At 31.1% G+C, this 14,538-nt stretch overlaps 1 protein-coding gene across 1 annotated transcript; it reads left to right on the plus strand.

Annotated features, from left to right (window-relative positions):
* The first annotated feature begins 1,556 nt into the window (after positions 1-1,556).
* On the plus strand, positions 1,557-12,431 carry LOC104901966 (probable glycosyltransferase At5g20260). The gene is made up of 4 exons (XM_010689600.4): positions 1,557-1,989; positions 2,199-2,368; positions 10,948-11,308; positions 11,616-12,431. Exons 1-4 carry the CDS (start codon positions 1,717-1,719, stop codon positions 12,276-12,278), a joined length of 1,467 nt encoding a protein of 488 aa, XP_010687902.2. The 5' UTR covers positions 1,557-1,716; the 3' UTR covers positions 12,279-12,431.
* Positions 12,432-14,538: the final 2,107 nt, after the last annotated feature.

Raw genomic sequence — 14,538 nt, forward strand, 5'->3', positions numbered from 1 at the left:
ACAGTCTAATTTTAATATAAAAGTAGACCTAGTAACTAAATGAATTAAACTAGTAATCGAAAAAAATTAACCTAGTCACTATTGGAATAATTCTCTTTTCAATATTGGGTCTACCATTGCCTAATTTTAATTTAAAAGTACGTAGGCGGTCTCTTACAAGACAAACTCAATATTATAAGACACTTATAAGAAGAGAAAAGGAGTATATAATATAATTTTCTTGTATGGATAGTTTTATTGATTCTAGCAAGAAACTATATTCATTGTGTGGATCAGAGCAATTTGAAGTAACCATGACTTTTCAAACTTGCTTGAAGCTCATACTTTACCTTGGCGTGTATTCCGGTAGGGTTATGCAAAGGTGGACTAATTTGGCAATTGAGAGTAACGGCCTCGATGGTTAGAAGTAGTGAAGTAGACCATATAAAAAACCTTTATGTAAAATTCACCTTGTGTAAAATTTGGAAGTTTATTAAGTAGCTATAATAGTAAAATACTAGCTACTATTTCAATTTTTAATCTCAGTCCTTCGTTTCTAGTGACTTATTTTGACTATTGATTTCGTTGACCTTTAAAACACTCAAAATAAATTGCTGAAAACTAAGTTAACTGTTAATATTAATATATAACTGTTTGTTTAAGTTATTGTTTAATTATACAATCTAACTAAATAAATAGTATATATTTTAGATTAAAAATATCTGGTCTAGATTGGACAAGTTATCATTATTACAATTTTATTATAGCTATTGTAAAATCTTGGTTTTTAGTGTCTATAAACAATATTGTAGCCATTGTAATGGTTTTAATATCAACCCTCAAATTTATTTACTAATCTTACCCATTGATTTAGTATATCATAAATAAGTTATTTAAACCAGGCCAATTCATGATACTATTTTTCTTTTCTACTCCCTCCATCTTTTTTTTCTCTCCTCTTTTTGTTTGCGCAATTTTCAATGCATAACTTCAATCATAAATATCTCATATTATTACACATTAATAAATATTATGTAAAGTCAATATTTATTTAAAGTACACATCAAGATAAATCTAGTAAACTCATAAATGAATATATGAATATATATATTTGCATGTATTGGTGATTTATTTATGGTCAAAATAAAAAACTTTGACCACAAAAGTAAAAAAAAAAAGGGGGATAAATTATAAATGGAAGGAGTTATATTATTTTATTATAATCCATTTGCAACTTTTGGATGTAAAGTTGAATAAATCAATGTGTTGGATATAAAACTGCAAATGAATATTCATGATTACAATTTACATGTCTATAAAAAGGCTATAGATTTGTTCTAGCCATCCTAAAAACATTCTTACACTAACATACTTCCTCAATTTCTCTATAGTTACAACAATTATATTTTGGGTTTTTTATATACTAATTTGAACCATATTAAATTACATGTATAAATATATAAATTTATTATGTAAAATATTGTTCCACAAATTTAATGTATACCATTAAAATATCATTTTCTTAAAGAATATATATATAGTCAAACTTTAATTCTAATAAATGTAAAAGTCAAAATATAGAAACAAATTACAGAAAATTTAAAGCACAAAAAGGAGCTATAAAATGGTGAAAAATACATACACACCTCCAACCTCATAAAACAGAAGCAAGGAAGAAAGAAAAACACCCAAAACCTTCACAAAGTGCATGGTTTTGTCATTTGTGTGACTTAATTCATGGCTAACACAACCACAATATACTTATTTCTACTTCCTACTACTCTTCTTCTAATAATCTTCTACTTCTCATCTTTCCATCAAAACAATTTCAACTTTAGTCTTTCTTCTACTAAGCTTCTTTCACCAACATCAACTCCACCCATAAACACTACAATTAATCAAACTCATATTCATGTCCATTATCACAACATCACTTTTCCTGATGCGGATGCAAAGACACTTGTTCTACACGAGCCTATTGACTTAGTTATGGAGCCTACCAAGCTAGAAGTAAGTTCTAATCAAAAAATCTTTTTCCTCTTTACTTTATTTTTTTTGGGAGCAACTTATTTTAATTTGAGTATTATTATATCATGTGGTCATGTGGATATGTTGATGAAATACATACATATGGTCTTGAATATTTATTTGTAAGAAGAACTTTTGATGACTTTTTTTTTTCTTTGACTATATATATTGAATAATGGGGGATTAAATAGAAGAAGAAGAAATATGAGTTAAAGAATAGTTTAGAGAAGATTGAAGATGGATTAGCTCGAGCTCGGGCCGCGATCCGAGAAGCAGCCCGGACGTGGAATTATACGTCGGAGGAAGAACAGACTTTCATTCCAAGAGGATCCGTTTACAAGAATCCATATGCTTTTCATCAGTTAAGTTATTCTCTTTTACTCCTTTTTTCTACCACCACCCGCGTCTCAAAATATAGTTCATATTTCTCTTTTTTCACGGTAATTTATGCAAGTAGAATTTAAGAGGGATAGTAAAAAAAATTTGTTTATTTAAATAAATGTTGTATGGGAAAAGATGATATTAGGAGAGAAAATGGAGAATAATTGGTGAAAGAGCATTAATTGTACAAAAATTATTAAAAGAGATGTCTAATTTTAATATAAAAGTAGACATAGTCACTAAATTGATTAAACTAGTCACCGAAAGAAATTAACCTAACCATTATTGGGATAATTTTCTTTTAATATTGGACTTATCATTGCCTAATTTTAATTTAAAAGTAGACGGTCTCTTATAAGACAAACTCTTAATTATAACATTTTGATTGAATAAACAAATGAAAAACCAATATTCAAGAAGCAAATAAATGATGGGACATGATTTTTCAAGAAAAATTACGGAAAAATATGAAACTAAATATGGAAATGAGAACTATATTTTAGAACACCAAAAAATGGGAACTATATTTTAGGACGGAGAGAGTATTGTTTTTCCTTCCTCTTTTATTATAGTATCCATCCTACATTTAATTTTTGGCATCAGCTATTAATTACTACTATCATCAACCCATGAAAGTTAGCTAGCTTCACATTTTTTTTTTGGGACACCTTCACATTTTTTTTGCGCTTAATCTCTCCATTATGTGTGGGCTTGAAAAAGGAAAAATTCTTTGTCAAATACATTCCTTCATCCGTTTCAATTTAGTTGTGACACTTTTATAATCATGGACTCCTAGATAATTTTTGAAGAGGAGAAAGATAGAGAAAGAAAATAAAAGGGTCCCATGTGATAGGAGAGAGATAGAGAGAAATTATTACAAAATGAAAATGTCACAACTAAATTGGAACTTCCTAAAATATAAAGTGTCACAACTAAATTGAAATAGAAGAAGTTTTAAAAGAAAAAAGAAGAAGAGAGTTTCTAGATAAAAAATTTGTATGTGGGACTTTTGGAGTTATGATTCCTCTAAATTCCTCTAAATCCTTTAACATTTTTCAATTATAAATTATTGGGTGTAACTAGGAATGATAATGAGCCTGACAAGCTCGCGGACAGTTCGAGCTCGGCTCGGTCAAAGCTCGGCTCGTTGTGGCTCGACTTGAGACTTAAACGAGCCGAGATGACCTAAGCAAAGCTTGGCTCGAAGAGATCGTGAACAGCTCGATTATTATTTTATACTAAAATAATATTTTATATAAAATAATATTTTATATTAAAAAATTATTTATACGTTAAAAATTATATTAAGTATTTCTTTTAAAATATTAACTCAACTAAGGTATATAGAGATTTTTCACAAATAAATTTGTCAAACGAGCTTAAGCCCATAATCGAGCTCGAGCCCATGATCGAGCTTGAGCCCATAATTGAACCCGAGTTTGAGCCGAGCCTGGAAACGAGTTCGAGCATCAAAAACTAATCACGAGCTCGAGCCGAGCTCGCGTCCCCACAAGCTCGTCAAGCTCATGAGCCGAGCCGAGCCCATAAAAAGTTAAACGAGCTTGAGCTGAACACAATGTTATGTAGGCTCGGCTCGTTCGATAAGCACCCCTAGGTGTAACTGTTACATTATAATTTATGGCGTAACAACTGAGAAACCACCGCGTCTCTTGTACAAAGAACTCAAAAGAAATAAAATAAATGACATCTTATTTGTATAGTCCATGTCATTCTTTTTGGAGTCTATGTCATTATGTTTGTTACACAATAAGTTATGATGTAACATGTTACATCTAAGACACAGGTAAGACCTTGTTTGGTTGACAAAATAAATCATGGGAAGTGCAAATTCCTAAGAAGTAGAAATATATGAAGTTGTTTGGTTGGCAAAACCATGGGAATTTGCACTTCTTAGGAAGTTCTACTTCCTCCAAAATGGAGGAAGTTACTTACCTAGGTCCCCCTACGTAAGTAGAGCTTCCCATAGGAAGTTCTACTTCCCATTATCAACCAAACACAATTTTACACTTTATAGGAATTTCAAATATATGGAAAAAATAATGACGTAGGACGGTTGACAGATAAGTTCGATAAGGAAGCGCGACGAAAACTGAACTGATTTGCGCTAATTGGGCCGACGAAGTCCGATTGCTTATTGTGATACCTTTTCGGAAGCGGAACGGCCCAACGAGTCAAACACACCGCTATGCTGTGACGTATAGGCTTTTTAAGCCATCCGAGTTCGTTTAAGGTCCGAAATAGGCATTTTAATTATTTCCGAATTTTGTTATTTCTTTAATTACGTATCAGGGTTTTGTTTTACGTATTTAAACATTATTAGGTCAATGTTTGGAGGGAGTTTTTGACTTTTAATAATATCACAGAGTTTATACTCTTTTCTGGTGGATTCCGGAGTTTTACAAATTTATCGTTTGTAAATCTGTGTGTTCTTGATTCGAGATTAGTGCTTGCTTTTCTCCATTAATTCCGACTGCGTCAAATAACTTCCTAAGAAATATAACTTTCTATATACAACCAAACAAGGCCTAAAATTATAAGAGAGTTGCATACCAACACACTAGTAGATAAAAATTTAAATTTCCGTGTAACTCGTGCCATGAATATGTAAATGACATAAAGAATATAGGAGGGAAAAGTAGAATTTCTATGATGTAACACAAATATTCATGATATAGAATTATGGCAATTAGTAGATCATGGAACAAGGTGTAGGATGAGCATCCTACACCAGCTTCAAAACGCAAGGCAATAAGAATGAAACACAGCATTCAACATGCAAAAAAGTAATTGATTTGACAACTAATATACATTCCCATTACATCCGGTGTGAGTATTACATGGCTACCCATTACCCATATGAGCTTAAAAGATTTTTATTTTCTCGCGTAAACGAGGACCAAAAATGTCTGGTTGTTATAGACTTATAGTTGAGTGTTGGGCATATGGTGCTAATAATGGTATAGACTACAGAGGCAAACTTCAGGACAAATTATATATAATTGGATTTAGAAAAAATCGTAATTAACGAAAGGACAAAAAGTGACGAGGGAAAACGAAAAACTTGCTTAAGTAAATAAATTTTATAAAATTACTATTATAATAGTTATAAATTTTGTTATATCCACTTATGGATCCTTAAATAAGATGTACATATAATTTAAGAGAATGATAAATAATGCGCCCTTTCATATAAATCTGAAATTGGAATATTAAGCAATAACAAAGTATCAATGACACCGATCAATGAATGGTTTTATCATAAATTTCTAAACTAATACTAATACAATTCTAGCAAATGTACGTATTTTTTTGCTTATTGTTAGCCTCTATTATTGCTACATGTAATATATTGTTTGCGATACTTTATTATTTATTATTTAATCTTATGAAAAAGGGACTAGCTAAAACTATTAGTCTCACGCCTAGTTTATGTGGGACTCTCGAACCAATTCTTTTTAACTTTTTATACATGAACTAGTGATCATTGTCACTTCCTCCGTCTTCTATTAGCTAATAAACTCTTTTTCATTTTCCAATATCAAAGCTTGTTAGATTAGACCATTATTTTTCACCAATATATGAGAAAAAATATTATATAGATCTTGTTAAATTTGTTTTAACGTATATATTTAACTTTTAAGATATGCATGTTTAATTCTATTTATACATGGTTAAAAACATTATTAATAATCAAATGTGTGTCTCATATGTAGATAGTAAAAATGCAAAACAGTGAGCTAATAAAAGACAAAGGGCAATTTTAGGGTATCTCTAGAAAACCATAATTAATATGATACTTACATGTATGGGTTAACGAGGTTGAATTGTGGCTTACGCTCTCACAATTAGAATTAATAGAGTTCTCTTGAGGTCAAGAATCCAAAACTCTATCCCTTATGGTCGTTTCTCTTCGGCATAAAACAGTTGAAATGAACTGAACTGAATTGAACCGAATTAAACTGAATTGAACTGAATTGCACTGAACTGAAATGAATAGTGATATGTGAGAGTAAAAGTATTGTCCAGAGCTGAACTGAACTGCATCGAACTGAACTGAACTGAGCTAAACTGAACTAAAAATAAGTTGGGGAGAACAGACCCTTAGACAGGTAAACAACGTAAAAAAGAAAAAGGATGACATGGATTAATAATGAAAAACGTATGGTTTGTATTTTTTTTATTTTTTTTAATCGGTCTCTGAGTAGGAATTATGTGCGATGGTAACTCAAAAGATTTCTTAATATTTTTTTTTGAAGTATACATACATGCCAAATTCCCTCATGTTTTTTATTTCCTTTTGCGAGATGTCGTGAGTTCGGACCGCTCATGTTATTGTCTTAATTAAGTTGTTACTTCTAAAATCTCATCTTGTCATTGTACAAACTAGTAGCAAGTAGCCAAGTAGCAATACGTGCATGTGCAAAAATAAAAGGATTAAACAAAAAAATACAACAAACAATAACTATCATCTCCAATTTCAGAGCTAGACCTCACAATTTTAACCTCATGACGTTCTTGATTGTGATGGAACAATTAGCCTCAATACTTGGAACAACAATTTTTTTAAGTGGCGGAATCATAAAAGTATTTTAGAATTCTTAGCAATATTTTGTTTCATATTTTTATAGTGGACCGAGTTATATATTTAACTTATATGTCAATTTCAAAAAGAACAACTATTTTTCCTTTGATATCAAGAAGTAAAATCTTTCCGACAAATTATATAAGAAATTATATAGTTACATGGGATCTTACTTCTTACCGTGGCAATCTGGCAAACAACAATCGTATGTTACTTGTCATGTCATCAGCTTTTTGAGTTACAATAAATTTAAGCTACATACTACTCCAATGGCAAGCAATAATGTGCCCCACTTGCCAATTAGTCTATTCTTGACTATCATTGATAATTCAACAAAACGGACCCACCACTTTTAAAGTAAGCTATATAGCTTGTTTGAGCAACATTGCTCACCCAAACTATATTACTTGTTTTACTCCAATGGTTGAGTTACTAGCTATAAACTTTTATAAATTGCAAGCAAGTCTCAGTCATTGGAGATGCTCTATTTGATTCGTTTCAATGAGTCTTTTAATTATGTCAAATTTTTATATTAATACGTAATTACATATCTTTATAATCAAAGATGTGAATTGACAAATGTACAAGTCAAATTAGAAATATCAATAAGAAAGGAGGAAAGTAATAAAATTGAACTCAGCCATTAACTAAGCATAATCTTTGTATTATTTGCTCTTAATATTTTTTTTTTTGGTACAAATGGAGAAGTTAGGGCACCCTTCTCTCAAGGGAGTAACCTAACAAATCTAGGTTTACAAAATAGATTATTTGCTCTTAAATACTTACTGGGTATATTGTATGAGTACTATAAAATACTCCATCGATCAAAGATGTGACGTGAATTATATTAAAGGGTACCCAATAAAACTTCCCAATAATTGGTGGTTAATTTTTATGCCACTAGAGATGACATGCATTGTGATTTGTGACTTGTGAGGCAAACTTTGCTTGTATGATTATTAATAAATTATCATACAGGTATTTTAAATGATCGATAATTGTAAATTGACATATCAAAGTTTTGGTTATTATATAAATAATATGGTTCGGGAAGGATTTCATTACGGTTGCTCTCGTCGGCAAACTACCAGCAGGTTCTAGCTCTACTAGTGTGGACTTAATTGTTATTAAATCTTGCAAGTAAAGATGTAGTGGATGGTGATGTAGTTTTACATGTAAAATGGATTTTCGCTTGAATTTCGGATTAATTGAATTTCGGATTATTGTTTTAATTAATGTGTGATTTTCATGTGAAAATTTATTGGACAATTGAGTTCGAAAATTGAGTTGATAACTAGTCTACAGTTTGATGATAATTGAATAGTTGTAAATAGTTGCAATGGTTATTTTTCAAAAATTAAATGTATTTTTTGGTTGATATTAGATGACTTTATTGTTTAGAATCTTTAATTATTGTGAAAATTATAGTAGTTTAAAGACAATAGGCAAGGATTCGTTTTGGATCCGTTTAGGACCCAGATCCTTAGGATCCATACGGATCTGGATCTGGATCCTCATTCTTATTACCCAGTGGATCCGGGTAGGATCTGAATCTATGCCTAAAAAACGGATCTGGATCCTAGATGACCTTGTCCAGATCCTACCCATTGCCATCTATATTTGCAACAAAAAGAAAAACAATTCCTATTAGTTGCACACGGAATTCCTTGTCACTCCGTTATCAATGCATTTCTTGAAAAGTCCACTCATATCTACCTCTATTATACTCCCTTCGTCTCATGGGAATTAAGAAATATAAAAGAAGTAGTAGAATTCTCAAAAATAATATTTAATGAAATATTTATTTGGTACTTTTATCTTTGAATTATATTAGCTCTTTATTTTATTTTTCCTTTTTAAAAAAATCAAAAAGCAATTAATGTTTCTTGAAATGGTTTAAAACAATAAATATATGGACACATATTTTGAAAGAACAGTAAGATTTTGGAAAGTTTATGTAGAAATTGAGGATAATTCAGTCCAAGCAAATTAATAAAAAAGAAAACAAGCACAACATTTTAGGACACCCAAAAAGGGAATATGAGCATTATATTATGGGACGGAGGGAGTACAAGGGAAGGGGGAATGAAGATGGTATCCCCATCTTAAATTACTAAATTATCTTTAATAATCTAATGAAATAAAAAAAATACAAAATAAAATAATCTAACAATCTTTCTCATATTAATAATTTGTCATTCTAAACAAGTTTAAAATGGTAACCAAAATATTAAATGGATAAAATATCTTGACTTTATTTTATTGTAAGAGAAGATGGTATACATGATGTTCACCTGAAAAATCTGAAACATTCACTACCTTTGATACTCTATAATTCAGTCAAACCAAGTAACCAACTCATTATGTCTATTCTTTTTGTTTAAAATTCATTCACAAAAAATTAATATTAGAAATCACTCACAACCTTTGTTAGTCTTTTACATTAATATATCTAAATTTATCTAATTATTAATCTTTCACATCTTAAGTTTTGAATTTGCCACACGCATCGCGTGCATATAAAGCTAGTACTAATATATCTATACAAATATATTAAAAGGCGTGCGTAAGGAAGTCTATGTGCCATGTGGCACTATCCTCAAATTTCTAATGCAAGTGCTTTATGTCCATTGTGTACTCCTCACTCAAAAAAAAAAATTATTATGTAACTGCAAGGTATCGAACACGTGACCTTCAAAATGCAAAGTATACGTAAGAGCTTAACCATCAATACACTATGACTTCATTGTCTAATGTTTCAACTAATATGATAAAGTCTTGTGATACTTAAACTTAGCTAAAATGACTTAAACAAGTATATACATCTCTAATACTCTTATTACATAACTAATAAGAGATTATTGATGTCATATTCTCTTACTACGATTCCTTTTAAGGTATTATTTTCAAACTTTTAAACCTTTAAAAAAATTTACTTAATGACGTGAATGTTTCAATTTCTTAATGGACAAAAAATACGAAAAGTAGCTAAATAAATTATGAAATTTAAGAATAATATCATATTTGTTTATTGTAACTGACCTGAGGTATCACCCGGGCCAAAATAACTAGTTAAAAGGCGTTCTCAAGCAATTAACTATCTCATGTGGCACTATCCCTTAGAGTGTTTACTTCAACTTATACACTAAATTCTTAACCACCAAATCAAGTAATGTTTGGTGCTATATTTATAAAGTAAAATGTTAACAAATGTATTATAATAATCACTTGACGCATAGCACGGGCCTGAAAACTAGTTTATATTTAAAATAAAGAAAATTTTGTCTACCCACAGGGTAATCTACTCACTAGAGATAGACATTAATAATCAGTGGAGTCCAACTCAACAGAATTAATTATTTTTTAATTGTCTAAAATAATGATTGATTGTAAACTCTGCTTCAGTTTTTGAACAATTTTATTAGGAAATAAATGTATTGGAATTAAATTTGTTTACTCTTGTATAGTCTACATAGGCTCCGGTGTCGGAAATAATACCTCAAAGGTAGGTACTTTTAAAGAGTATTTGTTAATTGGTTGCGTTTTTCATGAAAAGTTCAAGTCCCATATTGAAAGAATACAAATTTATTATCTTTTTCGTATATCACCATATTCCTTTGAACTTTGTTTAGTAATGGGCTAGAAGAATTGGTTCTGGAGCATTATTAAGATTATTTTTATGTCATGACCCTGATATTCTTTACCCAAAGCAAAGGTGCTACCAAATTGCGCTACATCCTTTTCAATTAGTCTACAATGTCATTGTGGAGAACTATTTTCCTGTAAGACATGTTTAATCTAATTAATTGTGGAAAGATGGCGAGGTTCTAATTTAGGATATGTCTCGGCTAAGAGATGAGGGATGACCTCAAAAAAATGATCATTATATACAATTATTATATTAGTTGCTAAACATTTTCACATAAATAATGATAGATAATGAATAAACAAAGCAGGAGCCATATAGAGATGGTGAAAAGATTCAAAATATGGACTTATAGAGAAGGGGAACCACCCATGGTGCACCAAGGACCAACGCGCAACATTTATGGTGTAGAAGGCCAGTTTATTGAAGAAATGGAGGGTGAGATGAGCTCAAAAAAGTTCATCGCTCACCACCCTGATGAAGCACACATGTTTTTTCTGCCTTTTAGTATATCCAAGATGGTGGATTTTCTTTACACTCCCCTTGTCTCCTACAATCGAGGACCTCTCTATAGGGTGGCTTTGGACTATGTTAATGTGGTGGCTCACAAGTATCCTTATTGGAATAGAAGTCATGGGGCTGATCATTTCATGCTCTCTTGCCATGATTGGGTATGTATCATGTATGTCCTAGCTAGCTACATGTTTTATTGCATGCATGGTTCAATATTGTGTTGTGTCATCTACTCGTATCGTGCTATGTGTCCCTCATGCCTATCATTATTTGCAAAATTTTATCAATTAAACTAGCTGACATCCACAAAAGAACATGTATTGTGCCAATTAGTATTTAATCGACCTAATATAGCTAGGAACTCAAGTTGTTTTCAATTGACAAATAAAATGCATTGTCTACAATGTCTAATTATAAGTTTATAATTAACTAATAATGTAAGTGTTGATATGATTTCATGTCTAGGCACCAGACATTCCAAAAGCAGACCCAAAATTGCTTCATAATCTTATTAGAGCACTTTGTAACGCCAATTCATCAGAAGGATTTCGATCCATAAAAGACGTCTCCATCCCTGAAGTTAAAATTCCAGTTGGAAGTTTGAATCCACGAAGCATTAATACACGAATAAGTAAGAGACAAATCTTTGCTTTTTTTGCTGGTGGTATGCATGGAAATGTCAGGAAATACCTATTTGAAATTTGGAAGGGAAAAGATGAAGATATCAAGGTTTATGATTATCTTCCAAAACATTTAAATTACTTTCAAATGTTGGGCCAAAGCAAGTTTTGCTTATGCCCTAGTGGTTATGAAGTGGCAAGTCCAAGAATAGTTGAGGCTATACATGGAGATTGTGTACCAGTGATTATCAAAGATAATTATTCATTTCCATTTAGTGATGTTCTTGATTGGAGCAAATTTTCAGTTCATATTTCCGTGGACAAAATTCCTGATATTAAGAGGATTTTGAAAGGGATTTCTTCAAAAAAATACTTGAAATTACTAAAGGGAGTAAGAAGTGTAAAGAGGCATTTTACAATAAATAAGCCTTCTAAGCCCTTTGATTTAATGCATATGATGTTGCATTCTTTGTGGTTGAGAAGGCTTAACATAAGAGTACCATATTGATAAAATGTTATACTTCATGGTTCCGAGATAGTTTCAAATTTTAATAATTTTTTGGTGCTATATTTTGTAATAACTAGCTTTTGTAATTAGATTGTTGATTGGGCCTTTGGCCATGCTGCTTTTACTTTTGAAGGTAAGGGGGCTATCCTTGAAGGCTTGTCTCCTGTCCAAAGAATTTAGGTTGTAATACTTAGCTTGTTTTTTTTTTTTTTATAGCCACAAAGAGAACTAGGGAGGGGTCCAGAGGACAGGCCACCCTAAAGCATCCTTACGGATGATTGTGGAAAACGTAGCATTTTGTGACTCGAACCAATAACAAAGATTAGCCGAAGAATGACCTTGATTAGCCATCCAGTCAGCTGCCATATTTGCTTCACGAAACACATGCTGAATTTCATAAGAGTCAAAATTGTTCAATTCTTTTTCAGCATCACAAATTAAATTATCAATTGACCACGGAATTTTCCAAATACGCTTAATAGCCTGAATAACAGACATATTATCTCCTCCAATAATAACATTCTTGCAACCTAAAAACAAAGCACCCCGAATACCTTCTCTAAGACCCCAAGCTTCCGCCACAAGCACATAATGAAACGGAGCAATTCGACTAGCACCACTAAGCAGAAGGTTACCTAAAATCCCTAATTACAAACCCATACGCAGTACTACCATCATTAACCTTAGAACCATCAAAATTAATTTTAACATAATTAGTTGGAGGTAAAACCCAACTAACATTTTTCCTATGAGCTTTCCCCCCTGAAGCCAAGTTAGCTAAAGGCATAGAATTACAGTCTAGATTTACCCCCTGATTAGCCTGGTTAATACTTAGCTTGTTGATAATACAATTTTTCATTTTCCCTTACTTACCAAAAGTTAAAAAGTGATTGAACACCCAAAAAAGTGTATTTTATGTTATTCATGTAAAAGATATTACATGTATGATTCTTTAATGATATTGTGTACTAGATGAGAAAATATTAGCTTTAATTTTAATTTTTATAGTCCTCAAAATTTCCGGCCTATAAATTTTTAAATTAAAAAAAAATCAATTAATTTCATATAATGGAGTTGAAAACTATGTGCACAACATACATGTATCATTCAAATCATAATTTGATCAACCTTGCATAAATGGTGAATTAGGCAAAAAGCTTGAACTAGTAGTTTTCACAAAATATATTATTACACGATATAAAGTGAGCAAGGTTCTCATCGTCATCCAATAAAATTTCATCAGCACATTTGAAAAGTTAATTTCACAATTTTTATCAGTTGATATGGTCACAAATGGAAATACTCGATTAATAAATTTTCATTTATGCTCCCTGTTATGCATATCTTTTCACTTATATCAATGACGTACTAATCGTTAATTATAAAATATATATTATCTTACAATTAAAATTAATAACAATTTGAACTTCTACTCATATAGTATAAGGTATACACTCCAATGTTGAAATAGTGCGTCCTTTCAAAGCGACCTATGAGACTAATAATTCAGTAACATAATCATTGCAAATAGTTCAAACAAAACCATAAAATAATGTTTTTCAACTTTTCAAGTCACTATATAATTTATAAGAAATATGTTAGCAAAATTAAGTTTACATTTTCTCTAATTTCACAAAAAAGGCACATAAAACCTTATAACTGAGTCGCTTGGATCCAGCATGACTAGAACTTTGATTCACATCACGCCTGGTCAGTTCAATTTTCGAATTTTATTGTCTTATTTTGGTTTAGTTTGTACTCAATCTCTTGTCAATCCAATAACCATGTTAATTCAATTAATCCATCATATAAATCCCAAAACCATTTTAGTTTGAATCAAATCAATTACAATCCTTCTCAAACTCAATTGGTCTAACTACAATACTAATCCAAGCGATTCCAACTATTCCAAAATCAATTAATAAAGTAAGGAAAAAAAGCATCAGGAAACCCCTACAGTCGAGAGGAACTCCTAACGCATCTGTTACAAGAATTTTAGATAAAGCAAGAGCATTACAAAGATCAATAGACTAAGAAGATTCAACAAGGTGGCCAACATTAGCTACCCAATCAGCAACCCTATTGACTTCACGAAAAACATGAGAGATCTGCCAAGACTCAAACTTCTGTAGAAGAATTTGAATGTCTCTAATAATATCTTGAATATGTCAGGGAGCTTTCCATGATCCTTTGATTGCATTAACAACGAGAAGATTGTCACCTTCAATTAAAATACTATTGATGTTAAGTTGAAGAGTAA

This window comes from Beta vulgaris, chromosome 8 (genome assembly GCF_026745355.1).
Source record: "Beta vulgaris subsp. vulgaris cultivar EL10 chromosome 8, EL10.2, whole genome shotgun sequence".
Lineage (NCBI taxonomy): Eukaryota > Viridiplantae > Streptophyta > Magnoliopsida > Caryophyllales > Amaranthaceae > Beta > Beta vulgaris.

Excerpts from the sequence above, each read along its gene's own strand:
- LOC104901966 (XM_010689600.4), top strand. The coding sequence starts at position 1,717 with ATGGCTAACACAACCACAATATACTTATTTCTACTTCCTACTACTCTT. Across the intron at positions 1,990-2,198 it reads TGGAGCCTACCAAGCTAGAA|AAGAAGAAGAAATATGAGTT; the intron begins GTAAGTTCTAAT and ends GGGATTAAATAG. Across the intron at positions 2,369-10,947 it reads AATCCATATGCTTTTCATCA|GAGCCATATAGAGATGGTGA; the intron begins GTTAAGTTATTC and ends TAAACAAAGCAG.